This window comes from Thunnus maccoyii, chromosome 21, assembly GCF_910596095.1.
Source record: "Thunnus maccoyii chromosome 21, fThuMac1.1, whole genome shotgun sequence".
Lineage (NCBI taxonomy): Eukaryota > Metazoa > Chordata > Actinopteri > Scombriformes > Scombridae > Thunnus > Thunnus maccoyii.
This window is the reverse complement of record NC_056553.1, coordinates 9,698,604-9,723,559: the sequence shown is the minus strand read 5'-3', so window position 1 is coordinate 9,723,559 and position 24,956 is coordinate 9,698,604. Positions and strand designations below refer to the sequence as shown.

General features: G+C 38.4%; 1 protein-coding gene across 5 annotated transcripts; it reads left to right on the top strand.

Moving 5' to 3' along the window:
• Nucleotides 1-1,756: 1,756 nt before the first annotated feature.
• LOC121888092 (regulator of G-protein signaling 20) lies at nt 1,757-24,898 on the top strand. 5 transcript variants are annotated; one of them, XM_042399404.1, is made up of 5 exons: nt 1,757-1,789; nt 16,839-16,999; nt 20,623-20,706; nt 20,832-21,066; nt 23,563-24,898. In XM_042399404.1, the coding sequence occupies exons 2-5, from the start codon at nt 16,842-16,844 to the stop codon at nt 23,749-23,751; spliced, it is 666 nt and encodes a 221-aa protein (XP_042255338.1). In that variant the 5' UTR covers nt 1,757-1,789; nt 16,839-16,841; the 3' UTR covers nt 23,752-24,898. The 5 variants fall into 5 exon arrangements, with proteins under 5 accessions (XP_042255338.1, XP_042255343.1, XP_042255339.1 ...); XM_042399409.1 differs by lacking the exon at nt 1,757-1,789 and adding an exon at nt 15,541-15,717; XM_042399405.1 differs by lacking the exon at nt 1,757-1,789 and adding an exon at nt 16,370-16,393 and having other exon boundaries at nt 16,798-16,999.
• The last annotated feature ends 58 nt before the right edge of the window (nt 24,899-24,956 follow it).

Below are 24,956 nucleotides of genomic sequence, written 5' to 3'. Positions count from 1 at the left end.
AGTCATCTCATTAGATCTGCTGTAACAGCTTTTTAATGCTCCCAGGTGTGTTGTGTTTATTGCAGGGAGGTTTGGCTCATAACTCTCATTTTAATCAGGAGAGTCAAATGAATGAAGCAAAAAGAAGTGTTTAATTATACTGATGATATTGATGATTAAGTGTTGTCAAAAGTCTTTGGCGCTTAGATTCTACAGGAAGATTTTGAATTGAGGGACATCAGTCCTGAGCAGCAGCAGCAAGATACATCCCTCCATGGAGTCCAGACACTGGTGGTGGTGCTGATGACTTCTGCTAAGGAAGTAATGCACTGATGAATCTGTGAAGACCGGGTGCTGATGGGGAGGTGGTGGGGTGCACAAACGGCACCATAAGAGCACACGTGTTTGAACATGTTTAAAAAGACAGCTGCAATATGATAGGCTGATAATGAGGGTGTATCACCGTGCTATTGGTTAGATATGACCAGATGACGTCTTAATTGATGCCCAAGGGAATGACTGTCAAGGAAAATATAAGTGAGCATGCATGAGGGATGGGAATGACAGTTGGTTTGAGAAATAATACTACAGACCTGAGTGTGCAAAAGATCCTGACTCCTGACTGAACTTTCACTAAGCTTCATTTGTTACAGAAATCAGGAAGTTGACTGCATGCCCATTATATCAAGGTAAACATTTTAGCGTCTCAATTCAAATTAAAATATTTGTTGCCCCCTTTTTCTAGTGCCATTTTGCCCTGATTATGTTAAACAGAACCATACTGTATGTTGAAATACTGAACAACTGAGACACAAAAATATGAATTATAGTTATTATATAAAAGCCATCATATGTGTTTCCAGGTGATGATATTGTCATGCTGCCTCAGGTGTTTGTAAATTGAAGGACACATATTGTGATGTGAAAACCTTTTACATCAAACTGTTATATTTTTAGCAGCAGAAAAGCAGCTTTCCTTTCCTATGTTTTTAGCCTCATGGCTCTGGGGATGGCAATGTTAGTGTCCAACACTGAAATATTTCAACTATTAGATAAATTGCCATTAAATTTGATACAGACATCCATGGTGCCCACAGGAACAATCCTAATAACTTGATCTGATCTGATGGTGATCTCCTGATTTTTCCTCTAGCATGCCACCGGCGAGACAGAGTTTTCACTTAACCTGTGAAATATGTCAACATCTACTTGATAAATTGGCACAAACTGTGTACAGATAATAGTTTTCATAGACATTGACTTTGGAGAGAGACTCTTGACTTTTCCTCCAGCACCATATGACATATGAAGTTTTGGGTGAAATGTCTCAACAACTATTTGATGCATTGCCATGAAATTTGGTTCAGATATTCATGCACCACTCAAGATGAATTGAAATAATGATAGTGATGCCTTCACTTCTTATCTAGCGACACCCACCAGGGGAAAATTGCAATTCGTCCAGTGCTTCGATTTACAAGAAAATACTGAAATAACATTTTCATCAGCCTTTGATGCACATTGTGTTTCATGCTAATTAGCAAATGTCCACATGCTAAAACACTAGTGCTGTGTCTCAAATCGCATACTTCTGTACTTACACTTAACATTTTGAGTGCATAAGTGCGTTCACACTGAGAAGTATGGAAAAATGCAGTGCACTGTGAGTACCCGGATGGTGCGCTAAAAACAGTCAAAAAGTTGAGTGTGGAACTATGGACACTTCTCGCCCTCAATGGTCGCCATCTTGGCTACGTAGCGGAAGAGGAGGGACCACTTTTCAAACTGGAAATGGCGGCCAGGTACAAATGTAAGTTATACATGTGTTTTTTAGCACTAAGTACCACTATACTGTTGTCGGATATAAGCCATCAGTATGATCTTTGGTTAATTTAGCAGTCTGTAATGATTTGGTAGCGCGAACGATAATGCAAATGCTAAAGCTAGCTAATGCTAATTTGCAATTGTCATTTCCGGTAAGTGCACAACGGCCGTGTTTGATTTGAGACAGCACTACCCTGTAGAAATTCATGCACTACACCAGTAAGTACATAGTGTACACAGTGTACTACATGAAAGTGTACTAACAGAAGTATGTGATTTGAGACACAGCTTAGGTTAAGATGGTGAACAGGGTTGCATGCATGCAGGGTTGCATGCATGCAGGGTTGCATGCATGCAGGGTTGCATGCATGCAGGGTTGCATGCATGCAGGGTTGCATGCATGCAGGGTTGCATGCATGCAGGGTTGCATGCATGCAGGGCTTGTTAGTTTATCCAGACCTGTTTCTGAGACATTTACAAATGTAAGAATAATCATAAAAAAGTCTCTCAAGCCTTAGCAAGAAACATAGTCTTTCAACAACATATAAATCACTAAACCATGGTGATATATAGTATGTTGTACAGAGCAGTGATATATAGGATATATTAGGCTAGAATTCTCTATTGCAATATATGCTTTGCATTGTCCTTCCCTGAATAATGGTTATTAAACATGTATGTGAAGACTCTAGAGAGACACAGAGGCACTGAGAGCATATAATGGAGTGAGGAGGGAAGATTACTGAATATGAATCTGGGTCCAGTGATTGAACCATCAAGCTTATATTGTACATATTGCAACAAAATTCATAAATCTGTTTATGTATAGTTCATTGTCTTTTCTAAAAACCTACATTCTGATAGGATGAGAGAATCATTTCACTTGTTGTTTCTTGCTGTGAGAAAAAAAAATGCCTCAAAATGGCATCTCAGAGGAAACTTAATGTGTCTGCTGTTTTCAGTGATTTGGGTTGCAGTAGGCACATATTTTTGGACATGGTTGTGGCGTTTCGCTGAGCAAAACGTCTCATCTTTAGCCACATTGTGTAATAAACCAGAGAAACGACTTTGAAACAGACACTCTGTAGGCAGAGATCTTGGCTGCTTTGACATGAAAAATATCCACCTCCTCTGTTTCAGAATGAGCTTACTTTGACATTAATAGGTCTCCTTTGTTTCTTTAGCTTATCTTGCCTTTGCTAATTACACATCGAGTAGCGCTTGCAAGTTTGTTGTCGAACCATGTGTTACACAACAACACAATGCACTCGTGTCCTTTGACCTCTCGCTCTCTGTTACATCAATGTTCACATATACACGCTGCGTTTGAACATGAAAAAAACATCCTATCTAAAAGCAAACTTGTGTAACTGTCATCTCTTCTTCACACCTTTTAATAATAGACAGGCAGGCTGCTACAAGGGTTTCTGCATTTATGCAAACTATAGATATGACACACAGGGTCACGATGAATTTCATATTCATTTGACAGCTTTGAATGGAACTAATTGGAAGGACCAAGGCCAAGACGGGATTATTGACCTTCTTAACCCTCTAAAACAAAAACAAAAAGTTTGTATCTACTTCTAAGTGTCTACTTGAACCAATTCGTTTGACTTCCCTCCGTACTTAGCCTATTTCTTAACTCATCTCCAGGTCATTGATTCCCCCCTTTCATGCATGAATTATTACATCACAAAGTAATTTTTTTTTGTTTTGTTTTTACTAATAAAAATCATGCCAATACCTTTTTTTCCCCCAATACATTTCATTTTGAAGGAGTTATGTATCTGTCTGCACGTATCAATGGTATAAAAAGTGATTCAGTGGAACACGATATAGGTCCAAAGAACATATGTTTTTGCTGTTTAATAAAACTATTCAAATGTAAATTATATCATCATTTTTAAATAAAACATACAAACGTCCAACGTCCACTGAAGTGGAAAGATGTATTTTCAGTCACAGAAAAAAAATGTACAAGAAAAATATTCTGGATAAAAGTATTTCTTAAATCTTATTTAGTTGAAAAATATATATTTTTACTTTTCTGGTTTTCTGAGAATAAAAGGATTTAACAGATATTCCTGAGGTATCTCAAAATGACAAAGAGATACAAAGATAATACCCACTAATAGTAGTGGCCACCATGCATGAATCACTTCAGTGAACACAAGGCTGCCCAAGCTCTCACTCACTCTCTCAATCAGAGGGTTATTCAACCGAGCAGAGACCGAGCAGCGAGAGAATATAAAAAAAAAAAAAAAAAGATCTTCCTCAGCCGCAGCAGTCATATGATGTGAGTGCTACCTTGCATTAACCTCTCAAACAATGTTAACAAAAGGGTTGTCTTAAATCCTCTTATCCGAGCTTAAAGATCACACTATTTGATTTTCAAGGTGAATCATGTCAACTTGACCAGAGGAGGAGCCCTCGGCTGCAGGACGATCTTGTCCAAATCAGGTTGTTCTATTACACAGACATGGGGACACTTCTGACCTATAATATTATCAGAATATATCAAAGCTTTCCTGTCTTTCTAAATTCCTAGAATCACTGTTCATCTTACAATTACGTGCCTTTCTGGAGGATAATAATGTCTTTCAGCCATGTCAGGCTTTAGACCTTGTTATAGCTACAACTGCTGTCAAGGATGACGTTGTTAACTCACTTGATAAGAAGCAACTCTGTGCTGCTCCCTCAAAGGCTTCTGATGATGCTCATTTTTAGATAAACTATATTCCATGGTTTTTGATCATTCAAATCAGATCTTTCTAGTAGAATTCAGGCTATTTTGTTGCTGTGGGTTTCAAATCAAGTCACCAGATACTTAATAAACATGTCCCACAAGGATCAATAATAGGTCCTGTGCTATTTACTTTATATGTAAATAATATTTCTTTTCTAATTTTGTGGTGTCCATTTCGTTACGTAGAGACACAACATGAAAAAGACTCGTCTTCCCCAAGTTCCAAGCTGCCAAAGAGACAGATTGCTGATTTTCAGTGACTGATGTGTTTATTTACAACATGTGTTTGAATAGATGGAGTTAGGTGCAGACTTCAGGGTGGGCAAAGGCCAACATAAGCAACAATAAATCTAACTGGGAAGGTGATGAATAACAAAATCAAAGAAACCAAATTACAATCACTTGCTTCCCTAACTAGAATAAACAGGAGAAAACAGAAACAGTAACCCACCCCTACAAACCTCTGAGGGACAGAAGTCATCAGTGTGTCTAGGACCTCACAAACCACAATGCAAACATTTACATGTACTCTCAGCCGCCCGCTGTTGTACCATCTTGTATGCCACTGGCTTTACTGCAAACCAGGCTTTCTCCAGGTTACAGTCTGTCAGTCTTTTATTAGTTTAAAGTCTGTTCTAAACTCCAAAAACACTAAATGTATGTACCTCACGAGAAACCCGACCTTGGAAATCTAATAAATACAGCACAGGTATTTATGGATCTGGTTAAACACCTTGCTCAAAAATAAAAAATGCAGATTGGATTCTTATACAGGAAAAGAGCTTGTTTCTTTGATCAAAACATAAAGAAAGTGTACAGTCCACTGTACCATCTACACTGGATTGTAAAGATAAATGTTCATGCTGCTGCCACTACTGTACTTTTAAATCAGCTTTAAACCACTCAGGTGCCATCTACCGCAGCGCCATTCAATTAATTACTGCAGACAGCTAAGTCATCACGGTGAGTAATATGAAGAGGGTGGAAAGACATTACATCAGCATACCTGTGTTTTCATTTATAAAGCCTCGCTATCGAAATTTGTCATAGCAACTCTGAACTGGGGATGACAAGTTTCTGGTACTACTGGAATGAAGGTACAGACACTCTACTGATTGATATTGCTTTGATAGTACTTGTAAATTATTTAATTAGTATGTGTGTGTGTGTGTGTGTGTGTGAGATGACTACTTTGTGTGACTTAATATTGTTGTGATATACACTCACCGAGCACTTCATCAGGAACACCTGTGTAATCTAATGCAATCAAATAACAGCTCTGCCATAAATTCTAGTTTTATGGAGCTTATACATTTTCAGTTTTTGTTGACATTGTCAGAAAGGTGATAATTCCACTTTATGTTCATTATTGAGGCAAAATATTAGGAACACTTTTCAAGATAATGCACTCCAGTACACCTCCAGCATCCACTACGACCTCAATAATAAACATAAAGTACAATTATCACCTTTCTGACAATGTCAACAAAAACTGAAAATGTCTAAGCTTCGTATTTCGTATATTGGATTTCATTAGATTGCACAGGTGTTCTTATTAAATCATATTTTTATCTCCAGAGATGATTTAGCCAATTTCAGATCTTTTCATCATGTTAACAGTGAAAAAACTTCATCTCTACAACTGAAATTAGTTGGTATGCAGACAGTAAATTAAAATATGGAAATTCTAAAATAGCAATTAACCGTAATAAAAACAGAGATCTTGAATGACATTTAAGTCTTAAAGTAAAGCTATGCCTCAAGAAATAAACAACCCATTTCTGCAATTAAAATCAAAAATCAAAAAAGGGCCTTCACATTGAATATGAATCAGCATGACTCACTGTGGAGGGTGAAAGCTACAACAAACAACTTAAACAATCATGACACTAAACCACTGTTGGCAAAAAAACATTACTGAATCCAGATTTTTCATCCCTACATAGAATGACTCTCTTTCTTCTGAGCAGCAAAAACAGCTGTGAAGTTACCCAGTAAGCCACATTACTGGGCCAACATAAAACGCTACAACACTACTAACTTTAATCACTTATTTTCCACTCCAGCCACCTAACTGTTATAACTGACCTCTTCAACCCTTTGAGTCAAGTAAAGGAGGAGAATCGATTCGAACAACAGCAGAGAGCCGACTTCTCTTTGGGGAGCTCTATATTTGTCAAATAATTTCATCCATTCATGTTATTTCTGACAGAAAACTATTAATTTATACATCAAGAGGATTGCAGATTCATAAAGCAGCAGAGAGGGAAGAAAATATAATAGTTTTAGATAAATAATATATTTATAAAAGCTGCATTTCTATCATTAGAGCCATTTGTTGCTGTTGTGATGTATGAAGGGATGGCCCGTCGAGGAGTAATGACCCGTTGCATGTGTGTGGGCATGTATCTGCCGCCGAGAGTCCTTCTGCTCCTTTTGTCATAAACAAACTGCTGAAAATAAAAGCAAAATGCCAACGGTGTTAGCTGTGAATTACCCACTGTGCTGCGGGCTCTCGTGATGATGCAACAAGTCAGCTCCCCAGGTGGAGAATAAAGGATCACAGAGCATTCGAGTGCAGGAGAGACTGGCTTTTGCTTCCAGTATTTTAGAAGAAAATGCATGAAAAGGAGTCAGAAAGGTACACACTGTACTGCTCCTGCTAGGCAAAAACAATGAGTAACGCTACATATTTGGTTAACTTTATGACATCAGTTTTAATAGTTGTATAATGTAATTGAACACAGCATGTTTAATTTGCAGTAACTGCAAAAATGAGACTCTCCTCCCAAGAAAAACGACACAATACTGTAGGTCATAATGTAAGTCACCCAAAAACATTTGCCAGACAGATGCTATCTAGCGGATGTAGTAATTATGACCCGGAGCAATAGTGCAGTTCAAATGACGTATATAAAAGTTAAAATTGTCCTCATTTGGAGGAGGTGAGGTGGACCCAACAGTGGAGTTTGCCACAGGAGATCGCTGTTCATTTCCTGTGTCTGACCACGAATGTCACATTTCCAATTGCAAGTTGGGACAATTTTAAAAAAATAGATGGATAGAGGCAATAGATTAGAAAATGCTCCTCTGTGTCATTCTGTGGTGTATTTGGTCGTTCAATTTGGAGGATTTATTAGCAAAAACAGAACCAAAAAAACAAAAACAAAACAAAACTACATGGACTCTTGAGGCCACTGTTAGATATAGCTAACTGGACAGCTTAAGCAAGACAGTTATCAGGTATTAACTTGCTGGTGATGTTATAAACCACGGCTAGCCTCAGCTGTAGCTAAAGCTAAAATTACTTGTTGATTTAGCTGTTATCTTTAATAGAAAATACGCACTTTGATGAACCACGATCTTGGTTATTCAGTTTATTCCACATAACTAAACAAGGCAAGAGCTTCTTTCATGATGGATGAAAAAACAAAATCTGCTAACTCTCGCTAAAGCGAACTAGCTTAGCAGAGTAAAAGTTACATTAACTCCCATTTCAGCTTTGACTCCAGTGGAATTCATGCAACATATCATGATTATGCTAACTCTAAATCACATATTACATTACTTTATTGATGTAAATACAAATATTAATAGCTGATGGACAGACAGACACCTAGAAAAACAGAGAAACATTCATGAACTATGCTGGTAAAGCTAAAATGGACTAGAAAGATGCAAGTCTGTAGATATTGCACGTGAATCCCATAGGTTTTTAGACATCTTGTAGAGTCTATGACAATGATTTATTGACAAAATAATCAGCCCAACATGGCATAAAATGTTGGGGAAATTAAAGTAACACTTAACATGTGCAGCTGCTGATAATGTAGAAGGCTGCTTTACATCTACAGCATATCTATCTCCAGTAATGAGCGAATAAGATGGGTCCTTGACAAATCCTAAAATACGAGCCCAACTGGCATGACGGAGAGGTGGAAGGACACACTATAGGCTCTTTTTTTTTATTTTAACCACCTCGTGTATATCAGAAAGCCATCACTGTGTCTGTCCAATTATTTTGCAGGAACATCTTCCTTTTCTCCCAAACATCATTTTATTCCTGAGAGATATCTAATTAGCTGCCGTATTTTCCACGTTGCTGTCCAGAGGAGACAAGTTAAGCCTTGAAACAGAATAATGGAGGTGGCAGAACATTAAACCTTAGCGAGCTTCCAGATGGCTGATTGGCTGTGCTGAAAAGATGTATGGTGTGTACAGGATGTATATGAGCACTCATAGACAGAGAGTAGGAGGAGGATGTAGACCTTTAGTTTATCTATGACTACTGGATGACATATCAGTATTATCAGTCAGCCTCCGTCAGTAACCGGAGCCTGACATACCAGATGATTCTAGTTTCTCAAGTGGAAAATATATTAAACAATCAGGGCTGAAAACGTTTCTTTTAGACTTTCTGTGGACACTGTTCCTGCTTGGCAGTGAATGAGGTGTGAATATGAAGTACCTCCATCCTCGTCACTCCATTACCTGCTCTCTGCAGTGCCTCTCATTACAGCCTTTTCCCCCGGGAGAGCAGGAATCACAAGCACTCTGACTGCAGGGCTATTGTACTTGATGGCATTATGCTGCTGTCAGTTATTTTTATTATTGTTCACCCTTGCGTGTATATATAAGCTAATAGAACTTAGAAATACTGAAAGCATAAAGTAACACACAGAGCATTAAAATCATATGTTTATAATCTGTTGGATGTACAGTATATGTCATTAAAGTAGGGCGAAAATACATTTCTGATTTGCTGCAAATTTATTAACTTGCACACGAGATCTTGATCTCAATGAGATTTCCTGAATAAATAAAGCGTCTAGACCTCTCAGGTCGACTGCGACAGGTCTGCTTTCTGTCCCCGGAGTCGAAACTAAACATCGTTAAGCAGCGTTCAGTTTTTATGCACCACACATCCGGAACAAACTCCCAGAAAACCTGAGGTTTGCTGCAACTCTCAGTTGTTTTAAATGAAGGCTGAGGACTTTTCTGTTTGCCTTTTATTTAATCAAATTTGGGGCTTCTTATTCATAACTGCACTGTCACTTTTAATCCCCTGTTTTATCTGTCTTTATTTTCTATTTCACTATTTTTTTATTTAATTTAAATGTGTCTTTTTATAATGTATTGTGTCTCTTGTATATATTGTCTTGATGCCTTTTATGTTTTATGTAAAGCACTTTGAATTGCCTTTTTGAAACGTGCTATACAAAAAAAGTTGCCTTGCCTCGTCTATACAGCCCCAGGAAATCTTGCCTTATTCTTACCATTTATCTTAACACTGGGTTTATGGATACTATATAAAATACTGTATAGTCACTTATTTTGTGCAATATTTTTGCAAGATTGCCTGATTCAGAATCATCAAAATGTGGATAGAATGTGGTTGTTTTTAATGGTTTAGGCTAGACCCCTCACAGCATACAATGACATTATAGACCAGTGTTTCTCAACCTTTTTGGTTTGTAACTTGAAATGAAGTTTTTTCCTTCTTGGATTGTTTCATTTGAAGGATTTTTTGAGGCCTGGAGACATAAAAGCAACCAGTACTGAACACAATAAAGCAAATAAAAATCTAATAAAAGTTAGACAAAATAAACATAACAAAAATATGTTTTCTTTCCTTATTCCTTTAATCGTCCTCTGACCCATTAGATTAACCTTGTGACCAATGTTGGGTCAACATCAGTGGCTGACCTCATTAATGCTCTGGTGGCTGAATGAGAGCAATTCCCTGCAAAACTGGCTACAAAATCTTGTAGATACCCTTCTCAGAAGGATGGAGGCTGTGAGATCTGCAGATTAATGCCCTTTGTTTTGGAATGAGATACAATCATATTTGGCTGTAATGATCACGTGTCTGCATTCTTTCAGGCCATGTAGCGTATCTTGATAATCTACAACCAAATGAAATATCAGAACAATTAATAAAATCTGATATGCAACTCTAATACAAACTATCAAGCTTGCAAAGTCAAAACAAGCTGAGCAAAGTAAGAATACAGTATTCTATGTTTGTGCACTACCAACCTTCATGTACAGTATATGCAGTATGCATGCAGGAATACAGCGCCCACACAGATCTGGTAATTCTATGGAGCATTATTCACCACGCGGGCAGAAAGAGCACACATTGTGCGGGATGGAAGTCGGGAAACATACATTTTTAATTCAAGTCCTGAATAAAAAATAACAGTTTAATGCTCTGCTGCAAATCCTCGAAAGGTAATATAGTACATCATCATGATTCCACCACCCTGCAAAGAATCGTATGGATGATGTTCCCTCCGAGTGCCTGTCGCTGCATAATGCTTTTTCACGACAAACAAACAACTCTCTGGAAATGACAGCTGTAACTAAAACTTTAGACAGCTATGAAGGGCCTTAGGGAAAACAAATTGTAACATTTATGAAGTCCTCATTTTATCAGAGTGAAAGTGTGAGAATTAAGCTGAGTGATGATGACTCTCACTGGAGCTATGTGCAGTCGGAGGTCGTCTGTTCCTATCTGTTTCTCACCGTTGTTGCTCTCGCCTGCAGGCAAATGACAGTCCTTATGGCCTCCTGCATGCGCCTTAAAATCATGCAAACCAAATTCCTCCAGTATGAAAGCTTTGCAATTCATTAACAGTGGCAAAACTGTTCCTATACTGTATGTGCATTGAAGTTTAAAATTGGAAAAATAACTGTCTCCGATCAATAAATGATTGTGATGAGATAGTTTCTGAAATCACTGCATATAAAGCACGAACCAATCAAATGCTGAGTGCAGTTTTTATCTGAGGTTTGTTTGACCTTTTGACACGGAGAGAAAGATTGAACATGCAGTGTCTTACATCGACAACAACAAAAACAGACACTGTAGTTTAACTCTTTATATAAGCAGCATATAAACTCTGAGTACTGAATACTTTACAACACACTATAATGTTATAAGCAGAGATAAGGATATTTGTAAGTGCTAAACATCTGTAACTGGTGTATAAACAGACAATAAATAATTGATAACATAGTATAACATAGCTGGAATCATGTTAAAAGATCCCTGCAGTGTGTTTTTAAATGTGTTTCAAAACTCATGAAGACATTTTGAAGGTTTATTCTTGACATTAAAAATAGTAGTTTGACAAAAACTTTTACTCAAGCTGCACTTATCAGACCTTATTGTAAAGATCACACCACCAGATTTAATAAGAATGGAAAAGAACAATTTAAAGACTTAAACTTATGGAGAAACTGACTCACAAAAAAAAAGAAACATGGGAGATGTGTTTGAGAAAAGTTAGACTCATAGTGATGGGAAATTATTACTCATCAGAATGAATCAGAATCAGAATTAATACCAGTAATAAATAAATACTTATAATGTATCATATAAATATAAGTATAAAGACTTCAATACAATATAGTAGTATCAATAGTATTAATAGTATCAATACAACTGTGTTCATTCATTATCTGTTTATAAACAGATGCTTCACAGATAGAGTACAAATATATTATAAACACCTAAAATGTTCTTATTTCTACAGTGTTTTGTGTTATAAACCAGTCACCTATTGTTTACTACAATTTTCCATCATCTCTTACCATGACTATAACCTTTTCTTCAGATGGTTGATGACCTGCATCCTCTGAGTTAGACTGATGAAACCGGTGAGGAGAAGAAAAAAAAAAAACACTAAATCAAGTCAAATCTGTCAGCAGTGGATGTGATTTACACATCCAGGTATCCTCATCCTCTAAAACTCCTGTTGTGCAGTAGAGCCCTGCAGCAGATTGTGGGCCCTTTCTGCCTCCCTCTCTCGCTAAGATATGCAACAGTTCAGCATCGCAAAAACCAAGCTGTGCAGCTGTGTAACAAAGGTACTTAATTAGCCAGATAAAAAAAAAAAAGAAGAAGAGTCATTACAGCCGAAACCTCTGTGTCTCTGAGATAAACTCTGGAGAGCTTCCCACTGCCTAACTCTACTTTAAATCACAGGGCAAAAAAATGGGTGAAAAACAATTAGTTTTGAGCCTCGACCCATTAAAAGATTTTTAACTCACTGCCAATGCACAAATGATGACTTGTAATGAATCGAGCTCCAGCCTGTGAAAATGGGAAACATAATAACCAGTGTGAATATAACGGCACACATTGTGCATTCCACTCTGCTGGAAACTGCATCAGTAGAGATCCAGAGGAGGTGATTTACTGGACGTATTTTGGAGGGCTGAATCTTTTTTTTTTTTTTTGTACAAGGCTGCAACCTCTGAAATTGACACCATATTGAATTTAGAAATGATACACATACAGTAAAGCTAGATTTGCTGACAGCAATAGGTGATTACACCCATGTGAAAAGATGAAATGATACACACATGTGCTTATATGTTCCAGCTGTAGATCACAGTAACCAGTTATCTCACCGGAGAGCAGCTTCCATTTAAGAAGCTATTCCTCTTTAAGATTACTACAGCTACAAGATGTATGATTTATTATAAAGCTTAGACAGAGAGACTTCTATATATTGGATTTGTTTTATAGCTGTGTCACCCGTACCAAGTGGAAGAGGATGGATATTCCTCCTCTACTGCAATCACCATTTAGCATATTTCCCCTGTCATATTTGCAACTTCAGCTGCAGTGAATAATCTTATCCAACAATATGTGCTGTGCAATGAAATCAGAAGGCGGGAATATGAAAATGTATTCAACTTGATTAGTTTTCCTCTGTTTGTTTGGGAGATGCATTGGTCCAGTGAGATATACCATAAGAAGGTCTGTGTTAGTCAGATTATACAGTGCTTGAAAGTTTCAGGGCACATTCATGAAACAACAGCTGCTGCCTCACTACTAACAAACTTAATTGGTGTCCAAGACATGTAGAAAAGGTCAAATAAGGTCTCAGATACCACTGAAGACAGTGAGGTCATGTCCTCGGTACTCTCTCAGGGAATTTGTGAGTTTTGACGACCTTTTGACGAGGAGTTTTACATGTAGAAATAGATCTAAATTGTGCATGATGGGCTATTTAATGGTCATTCTTATATCTTTTAGACTAAAATCTAGATTCTGACTGTCTAGCAGTAAATAAAATAAAGAGATTTTGTATTTTTCCAACAGAATTATGCTCATGCAAGCGTGGAAAAGGCTTTGAAACAATGTTTAGACCATTGTGTAGGCTGGATAAAATACAACTGAATGTTTAAATAAATCATTAAAGGGGCAATTTTACACATGAAGTTTAGTTTACTCGTCATGAAGAGTGGCCTTATAACTCCCCGCGGGAACAGTTGGATGATGTTTTCTGTGTTTTTGAAGGAAGCTCTTCTAAATTTGAAAAAAATAACCCTGATGATGTCATTATGATGTCATCGGGGTTATCTCGGTTTAGGATTTAGACTTGAAAACATGCTTTGCAACCTGGAGGTGTGATGTTTGAAAGAAGAGGAGTTTTAGGAAGCGAATGGGGTCTGATGAAAGGGTTGCGTTGTGGGAAATGTAGGATCCAGCATCTATGGAGGTTGACCCTTAGAATACCAGAAACTTAAAGTTGGGATAATTTGACTTCTCCTGCATTGATTTTGAAGGATTTTTGTGTTAAAACAACAGTCTGGTGCTTATATGAACATTGACAGATGTTTTTCTTGCTGTAATCATTCCTCCTGTTCATACTGACCACAGAAGATCCTTCATAATGTGCTTTTCAATGTAAGTGATGGAAATCAAAATAAACAAGCCTCCTCCTGTACACAACTGGATTATGAAGCCATCCAAGTTAGACAAATCAAGTTACAGTCTTTTTAGTGCCAAATTCCCTCTTTTTGTTACTATCCCTGTGCTGCAGCTCAACACTCTCCAGACAAGCACAATTATTTATTTATACAGCCTTTTTAGACTGTAAGTTTGGAAGATATCCACTTGATTTGACTAACTCAGGCAAATGAAGCTTAAAATTTGCTTTAGATAAACTTTGGAATACATTTTTGCATAGGTTGGTGAGCTGTGGATCTTGTCCCTCATCACTTGCATTGAAAGCACATTAAGAAGGGATCTTATAATGATCAGTATGAACAGGAGGAATGATTATAGCAAGCAAAACCTCTTTCATTATTCATATGGATACCTGACTCATGATTTAAGACAGACTTGAAAATGCTTTAACCATTCTTTTTCTGTTTTACTGTCTCTTGTGTGACCCCCAACTGTAGGAGACTGCAATGATAAATCACTGGAGAAGCCATTTAAATGTTAAAAATAATAATCAGGAAATTTCTAAGAGGGGTGGAACTACACCAGTAAAATCCTGCAGCTCTGAGACCACACTGGCTCATCTCTACACACAGAGTCTTGTGGGCGAGAGAGAAGCTACTCAGGTTTCTGCTTATAATTCAATTTGAGGAATCTCTCTTTGGTTAATCAAGTTTTAACTGTCTTGACTTGCTTCTCCACTGGCCTCCACATCCTTTGTGGCCCAATAGCAGCCTGGGTGTGCTTGAACGGACCACTACTGCCCTCTGGTGGACGCGGGCTGCACTGGGCCTCTGTGGCGTTATCAGGGGAGGTGAATCTGCAGATGCGGGAATTGGGGGTTTCCAGATGTTTGATTGAATTATTCAGAGCTTCTTCACATCTACCCGTGCTTAGAGGGGATGCGTCATTTCTAAAACAGCAGCTTGACAGTGTTACAGATTACTTCTTACATATTCATGCTGCTCTATGAGTGCTGGGGTTTGAGTGGGAAACAAAAAAAAAAAAAAAGACAATATAGTTAATTTCATAATAACTGAGAAATGATCCACATGCCATAAAGTTTAAAGATAACAGCCCACATCAGCAGAGGTTTATTTCCTAATGATGAATGATGAAGAATAAAAATTAACGTATTATTAATTGAAATCTGTGTCATGCAATCCTCTGCCAGCCTCAGTGTGTCCTGAGGAAGCGCAGTGCTGTAAAAAAAAAAAAAAAATAGAAATAAAAAATAAAAAAAAGCGCACACTGTGTTCTGGCCGTCAGTGCATGGGCGCAGAAAAATCTTTTCACACTTGCAGGAGACGCATGCGCGCAGAGGAAACCAACTGGTTTGTGTCAAGTCGAGGCGGACGGATGTGATCGAGCCCCAAAAGAAAAAAAAAATCACCTGTATTCTGGCATTCATGGTGACACAGTGAGTACACGTTTATATTTGATTTTTATTAAACCGGTGTAGGCCGCATGCAGGAAAAGATCATATCATCCTTTGTTTGTGCTTCTCTTTGGAGGGAAATGAGTCGGATAAAATTCAGCATCTTTATTTGGATATTCCAGCAACGAGAAATATGAGGATTCATCTCGGTTAATTCGTGCATGCTGTTATTAGCACTGATAATATAATATCGATGATGAACAGTGTAAATATGTGCAGATCTGCTGCTTTCTGCCTTGAGAGGGAAAAAAAGACCCCATTATCATGTAAATTATCAGCTTTTCTGATCAAATAATTTCATTATATTTCTATAAATAGCTGCACAGCCTGCTGCTTGCTTCAGGCTTGTTTGCTTTCTCAAATCGACCATCATGTGGGTTCATCCTCCCGAGGATGTGACTGATGGATGCGATTGCTGCGGTCCAAGAGACGCCTAGTCGCTGTCATTACTGCTCATCCCTCATATCAGAGAGAGAGAGAGAGAGAGAGAGAGAGAGAGAGAGAGAGAGAGAGAGAGAGAGAGAGAGAGAGAGAGAGAGAGAGAGAGAGATGAGGAGGAGAGAGGAGGAGAGAGGAGGAGAGAGGAGGAGAGAAGAGGAGGGGGGTTGTTGCTGATCATATTTTGGTTTTGTTACAGTCAGACTGATCCAACAAACCGGTAGGACATTTCCGATTTCCTCCTCGGGGTTGTTTGTATTGAGATATAGGAAGCTTTAAGGCACAGTAAGGCCTTTTTTTTTGCCTTGATCATCTTGATCAGAAATATGGATTATTGAGATTGCATGGCACAGAAGTTGACCCCACGCGTCATGATCATGAGGTGGTCGTCCCTTCCGCAAAATATAGTTTCCTCTTCTCAGATACTGTAGCTTAAATTTGGTAAATAATGCATAGGATCAGACTGATCGAGGTTTTATTGCTTTGCCAATCAAGTTTGATCCAATCTCCTCTTGTGACGCGTATGCGGGCCTCCTTGCTCCTGTTGGATCTTTAATCTCTTGTGATTTCTTGGACTGTGATCTGTGTGTGTGTGTGTGTGTGTGTGTGTGTGTGATGCGTCAGTAATCTTCCCCAGCCAACTCACACTGTGTCTTCTCCTGCAGTCCATGGGCTCGGAGCGGGTGGAGATGCGTAAGAGACAGATGCAGGTTCATCAGGAAGCAGCTGCCAGTGTCCTCCAAGCGCGCCACACTATGGGAAACACCCCCACCAACGCCTCAAACGCCTGCTGCTTCTGCTGGTGCTGCTGCTGTAGCTGCTCCTGGTAATAACACTCCACTGCCTCCCACACATGCAGAGCAGGGCTGGTGATAGGAAATATGTGGTCCGAGGCACACAGGGGGACGAAGGGCCTGTTTACTGTCTTTAATAGCTTTCTGAATGTCTCCTTATTCAGATTTACTGCATTCTAGGTTGAAATTATGGTTTTGGGTGCTAATTTGCTGTCATCCATTACTCACTTATCCTACATATTGTACGTTGCTCACAGCATCTTTAGGAGGCACTCATACAAAGATACTTCCTCTGATTTATCTCCGATTACACAGTTGCTGTCATATCATATTTCTGAGAAAGTGTAAGACCTGTTTGAAACCCTGAGCAGTGTAAAATAAAAACACAAAAGACATTTAAGTCCAGAGTAGAGCTGAAACAATTAGTCGATTAATTGATTAGTCCATATACAGGAAATTAATCTGCAACAATTTAAGTCATTTTTAACCATATATGGCATCTCAAATGTGAATATTTGCAGCTTTTCTTTTCACTATTTCCTGATATTTTATAGAGAAAATGATAAATAGATCAAATCATTTGTAGATTAATTAACAATGAATATAATAGAGGTCAGTGCCAGTACCTATATGACTGGACTGGAATATATAATAAATAATAACAATAATAAATATGCAGGTTTTGATGTCTTAAACATTGCAGATATCAAACATATTTTCATCATACACTTGACAACACTGTCTCTCTCTTATTTTTGATGGCTAATGGAAATCCATATTACAAATCTTGCATAATAGCATAATTGTACAATGATAAAATATTTGTCCTGCACCTTCCTCAATTAAAATCCAAATCTTAAATTGTCATTACAAAGAACTAAACTAATTTTACACAACTATTTCTATCATGTTTTCCCCACAGCTGCTGGTACATTTTAATGTTTTTAAGAACCAGTTGTTTTTCATTTAATTCATTTACTATGACTATATACTATTCAAATATCCTACACTACTAAACATGTTTTTCTGACCTTCGATGATCAGCTGACAGAGACTTTTACCTTATCTCACATCTATGTGCACTTAGACTGTGTGGTGCGTTCATGTACCACTGTTAACATCCAATATATGAGACTTCAGTCTGCCGTTGTAGAACAATAACATATTTTTAAGCCATTCAAGCAGCATGTCTCTAGTCTGTCAGTCGGTTCACCTCTTTGGTCCGAACTGAAATATCTAAACAACTATTGGATTAAATCTTGTACAGACATTTGTGGTTCCCAGATGATGAATCATAATGAATCTTACTGACTTTAGATCCCCTGACTTTTCCTCTAGCGTCACCATGAGGTTCACGTTTGTGACTTTGAGTGAAATGTCTCAACAGCATTAGCATTGATTGCCATTAAATTTGATACAGATATTTATCTCCCTCTCAGGTTTGATTTTGTGATCCCTTCACTTTTCCTCCAACATTTCAATTTATCCAATACGTTGGTTTATGACCAGATACCTTTAAAATTAAATTCTAATCGGTCTCAGTTGTATTTAGTGTTTAGTGTGAATTAGCAGCTGTCAGCATGCTAACATGCTAAACTAAGATGGTGAACATGGTAAACATTGTGCTTGCTTAGCATTAGCATGTTTGCATTCTCATTGTTAGCATGTTAGCATGCTGATGTTTGCATTTAGCTCAGAGTCTCACAGAGCTGCAAGCATGACTGATGCAAAAAGCTGCTAAATTTGGGGTACTGTAGCTCATGAATGCAAGACAGCAGACTCTCAAGTCTCACATGTAAGGTTTGGAAAATGTTTGGCACTAGCAAGGGTTTTAGCTCATAAACATTTTTATCACATTGAAATTTTCACTGATTGAAAATCACAGGAATTCAAAAGCAGGCATTCTTCTTAGATACATATTTGTAATCTCTCTGTACAGCCGTTTCGAGAAAAGCCAGTTGAAAATCAGACTACTCAACAAAATGTAAAGTGACAGAGCAGCATGCAGCGTCATGCTGCTCTGTTTGTCTTGTCCTCGTTGGGTAGTAGCACTTTAAGTAGACGTGAGACTTTCTTTTGCCTCCATCCTGCCACCCTCTCTACAACACCACAGCCCAGCCCACACCATCATCCCAGAAAAACAGAAGCACTCTGGTCCTGTAAACTACACCGGATCTCATTGGATGGAGGCCTCAGGGGATGTTAATCTGTTTTGGAATTATCAACCGTTTACTTGTGTTTCCTCTAAGGACAGCCAACCTGCTGTGAGCAGAACATGTTAATTCACTCCATCGGGGATGAGTAATACGTTTTGTCTCTACATCTTTATCAATTCTGTCTAATTGTTGCACTGCTACAACAGCCACATTCCCAGATGGGATGGCTCACAATGGACCCTCACCTGAGCCAATTAGTCTAAAGCCAGCTGCTACATCAGGTGTTGGGAACATTTTAATTATGCACAGTTGATCCCACCAGGATGATATGGACAGTTAACACTTTCAGCTATTGACGCAAACGTTCCCAGTGTTCCCAGTATATCATCTGAATTTGCTGGAGGTGTTCTGTTATTTGAAATATGGAAAATAACAATAAATAAAAAATAGTGTGATCAACTGTTGATATGAGATAAATGCAATGTAATGACCTTAATTTGGCCATGTAGTTATTTTTCCAATAACTACATGGCCAAAAGTATGTGGACACCCCTGTTGTGCTGTCTGGGGCTGCTTTTATGGTCTGGGTCAGGCTCTTTGGTTCCAATTAAGGAAAGCTTCATGCTACATCATGCAATTATATTTTATATCAGCAGTTCCAACCTTTTGGTTTCTAACCACTTAAAATAAGGCAACATCTACTTGTGACCCAAACATCAGAGGTATAGCCTTAGTGTGCACATAAGTTATTAGGCGTTCAACCAAAGAGTGATTTGGTTGTCTCAACTGGAGGATCAATAGAGGCCTTCAGTGGTGAAAACATCCAGATTTTACAAAAAAAGCAAAAATTAGAAAAACAATAAATATTCCAGTTTCTTTAATTTCCTATTATCATCTTGTGACCCGTCAGATTTGTTTTGTGACCCATTTCGGGCCTCCCAACCAGGATCACTGTTCTAGAAAGTGTGCTTCCAACTTTTGCTTTCAACAGTTTGGGGATGGACTTTTTTCAACAAGGCAATGCCCTTGTGCACGAGGCAAGGCCCATAAAGAAAGTTTCCAATATTTTTGGGATGAACCGGAACGCCGCCTGCAAACCAGGTCTTATCATCCAACTTCAGCACTCACCTCATTAATGAGCTTGTGGCTGAATGGGAGCAGCCAGGTTCCAGATTCTTGCAGAAATCCTTCCTTAAAGAGTAGAGGCTGTTATAACAGCAGATTAATACCTATAGTTATGGAATTAAATGTTCAACAATCACATTTGGGTGTAATGTTGGGCTGTCCACATACTTTTGACCATGCAGTATGCAGTTTTGTAGGTGTGATTTCACATTCCAACCAACTACAAACGTTATATTTAGAACAAAAGCTTGACATAAAAGGACTGTAGAACTATTTTAAATGTTCCACTGCAGTATGCTGGTGGAAAAATCAAACCTGGATGACAAGCTACTTTAAATAACCTGACAAACATAATGTATGTTTTTTTCTTCCAGTTTGACTGTTAGGAGTGAGGACGAAACAATACAGAGGTCCACTTTTGAGCGCAGGACAGAGGGAACCACTAATTGTGAAGAAAGGTAATGGCTACTGTAAATCCTTACCAAGACACCAGCTTTCATATGTTGTGGCATTATTTAGAGAATTACTGTAAAAAAAAGACACAACAAATAAATCAACTAAGGTCTGTACTCCTTTCTTGAAGCCCCAAGCCCACTCTGGAAGACGCACGGTCCTGGACAATTTCATTTGAAAAGGTGATGAAAAGTGCAGCCGGGCGTAGCTGCTTCAGGCAGTTCCTGCGGACAGAGTTCAGCGAGGAGAACATGATGTTCTGGCTGGCCTGCGAGGAGCTTAAAAAAGAGACAAACAAGACTGTGGTGGAAGAGAAAGTTCGTCAAATATACGAGGACTTCATCTCAATCCTTTCCCCTAAAGAGGTGAGACACCAAGGCTATTTGCTGCAAAGGACTGCAGCATTTATAACCAAATTGATCGAATTGTCAATTGACAGAGAAAATTAGTAGTCAACTAATGCCAAATGTTCTCTTGGTTCCAGATTCTCAAATATGAGGATTTGCTGCTTTTCTTTGTTTTATATCACTGTAAACAGAATATCTTTGGGTTTGGACTGTTGCTCAGACTTGGGAAATTGTGATAGGAATTTTCTGGTATTATCTGACATCTTATAGACTATACAAATAATCAAAAAAATTACTATTATTTTCACTGTGAATTAATTTGATGAACAATTTCTTGATTAACCAATTGTTCTGTCTATAAAATGTCAGAAAACTGTCAAATATGCCCATCATAATTTCCCATAGAACAATGGAACGTCATTGTTTTGTCCATCCAATGATCCAAAACACAACAATATTCAATTAAAGGTTTGACATTGTGGGAAATAAGCTTATAGTATTCACCTTCTCGCCTGAAGTTGGAGAAGATTGATACCACTTTCATGTCTATGTGCTCAGTATGAAGCTGGATCCAGGAGTTGATTAGCTTAGCTTAGTTTAGCATAAAAAAACAGGAAGCAGGGGAAACAGCTAGCCAGCACCTCTACAGCTAAATAGTAACAGCACCTGACTCCCTGTCAAACCACAATGAAATTTTCTACTTTTTTGTGTATGTTAGTCAGATTAAAAAAACAACATATATCATGTTAATTAGTGAGCTTTTTGAGGTACTGGTAGACATGCTTTTGAACTTAAGACAGAGCCAGTCTTTCTGCTTAGCTAAGCTAATGTGCTGCTGGCTATAGCTTCATGTTTAACTGACAGATCTGAGTATTGTATCAATCTTTTCATTTAACTATTGGCAAGAAAGTGAATGAGCACATTTCCCAAAATGTCAAAATATTTCTGGGTATAATGTTCTTTTTTTTTTATAAAAACGATGTATCAAACATCATCTCAAACATCACCCATAGTGATGAACCAACCCAACTCTGCAGCTCTTCCCTCAGCTTTAAAAGGCTTTATAGCAAGTTTCAGCTCATTGTTTAGCTGCAACTTTACTGTTTTGGTTCACTCTTAGTGCTCTCATAGTGTCATTTTCAGCCACAGCAGGCAGCTGTTTTTAGTGAAAAAGCTCTGAAAACCCACTGTACATTACCTGTTCAGCACCAAACAGCTAACTGACACAGTTAGCGTGTGACAGGTGAACATAATGGAGCATTTAGCAGCTAAAGAGCCAGATATTTCCCTCAGGAGTTGGTAGAGAGCATAGACAGAGCTAAGGGAGAGTGAATATTGGACTTCTATTCACCAGGTGGACAGAAACACAACTCTAAATGAATGATAATGTTGCTCTGTAACTGCTGGATGTGTAAATAAGCAACTTTTTGCTTAAAAGGTTTGCCATAACTTAAAAGGGTATGTCAGTGATGTGTTCACAACTTGTTTCTACTGCCCCCAAGTGGACAAAAATATGAGTTAATGCAAGTTTAAGTCATACACACCAATCTGAGCCACAAAATGAAAACCACTAACAGGTGAAGTGAATAACGTTGATTATCTCCTTACAATGGCACCTGCCAAGGGGTGGGATATATTAGGCAGCAAGTGAACAGTCAGTTCTTGAAGTTGATGTGTTGGAGGCAGGAAGAATGGAAAGGAAAGGATCTGAGCAACTTTGACAAGGGCCAAATTGTGATGGCTAGACGACTGGGTCAGAGCATCTCCAAAAGGTGGTGTGTTCCCAACATGCAGTGGTCAGTACCTACCGAAAGTGGTCCAACAAAGGACGACCAGTGAACTGGCAACAGGGTCATGGGTGCCCAAGGCTAATTGATGCGCATGGGGAGTGAAGGCTAGCCCATCTTGTCCAATCCCACTGAAGAGCTACTATAGCACAAATTGCTGAAAAAGTTTATGCTGGCTGTGATAGACAGGTGTCAGAACACACAGTCCATCGCAACTTGCTGCATAGCTGCAGACCGGTCAAAGTGCCCATGTTGCCCACTGTTCAGGAACATGACAAAGTGTTCAAGGTGTTGCCTTGGCCTCCAAATTCCCCAGATCCCAATCTGACTGGGCATCTGTGGGATGCGCTTTGAAAACAAGGCCCCGCCTCGCAACTTACAGGACCTGAAGGATCTGCTGCTAAGTCTTGGTGCCAGATACCAGAGGACCTTCAGAGGTCTTGTGGAGTCCATGCCTGGACACGTCAGAGGCGTTGGGTGACCTGCACAATATTAGGCAGGTGGTTTTAATGTTGTGGCTGATCAGTATAAGCACGACAACAGTAACAAATCCTCACATAAACAGCAGGAACCAGTGGATATTTGGCCTCTTTCCTTGAGAAATAACTGGAAAGATTATAATTAATGTTGCCAATTAATATTTGTTTTGTGTTAATTTATCAGTTTAGTTCTACATGATGTTTTTACAATTAATGGGGCTTCACTCTTATCTGCTCTTGTTCTCCAGGTTAGTTTGGATTCACGCGTCCGAGATGTGATCAACCGCAACATGCTGGAGCCGACCTCACACACGTTTGACGATGCTCAGCAGCAGATCTACACACTGATGCAGAGAGACTCGTACCCGCGCTTCATAAACTCATCTGCATACACAGATCTGCTGAAGAGCCTGGAGGAGCCGCCCCCTGAGCCATAGACTCACCACTGCCACACACTTCTAGCTTTTAAAAAAAAAAAAAAAAAAATGGCGCATGCGTCCCACCCGAAGGAGTTTTGTGTTCCTGTTAGCGTCCTGCTATCTAGAAAAAAGACAGACAGGAAAATGAACACTACTTAAAACCGGTCTTTATCCAGCTCTAATTGCTGTTTATTTACCCACAATTAGCTCACCAAAATCCTTGGAGCAAGCAAGAACAAATGCTAGGTCCAGCATCAGTTACTTGTTCAAAAACATATCTATATTTTTATATATTCCCTAGCGCTTGACATTGCACTTTTCTACCTTGTTTAATGAGGGAAAGCATGTATCTATGAGCACTGCATTTGTATTTAGGTATACTGTGAGCCTTAATGCATATCCAGTTCTTGTAGAAACTAGTAAGTTTTATTTAACGGTAACTTCAGACAAAGGAAAGTGCCTTGGAATAAGATCTTCTACACTAGCACCTTTGGTCTAACATGAATGGTGCGACATTGACTTCATATGTTGGTGCTTTCAGCTCTTCTCAAAGATAAGTTTTTACAACTCGATGAGCTGATACCTGAAAATAGATCTTGTCTGCGTGTTTCAATACTGTGATATGAGTCATATTATATTTAATTTAAACAAAACAGGGAAAAATAAAACTGAAAACATGACCTTGACCACTGATATATTTGTGTATTTAAAAAGGAATTTGTGTTAAATAGCTATTTGAATTCTCACAGATTAAATAAAGCACAATCATAAGTTGTTTTTGCTGTTGTGTGTTGTTGACATTCACAGAATATTCTTTCTTATGGTACCATACATTATTAAAAATGCTTCACATGTGAATGGTACATTGAGCTGCTAATATCATACATTTAATTGCATTTTTGTGCTTTGTTTGCAAATGCTTATGTTAACATTTGCATAAATAATCAAATATTAAGGCTGCAAATAGCCATCATTATGATGTTGATCCAATTTCAATTAATCATACAGTTTATAAGATGTCAAAAATAACGAAAATCAGAAGTTCCTAAAGCCCCAGATAAGGAGTTTAAATTGCTTTTTTTGTCTAACAAGATATAAAACAGAGAAAAGCAGAAAATCTTCACATTTGAGATGCTGGAAGCAGCAAAAGTTTGGCGTTTTTTGCTTGATAAATACTTCAATAAATCGAGTTGATTAATCAACTAATAAACTTGTTTCAACAC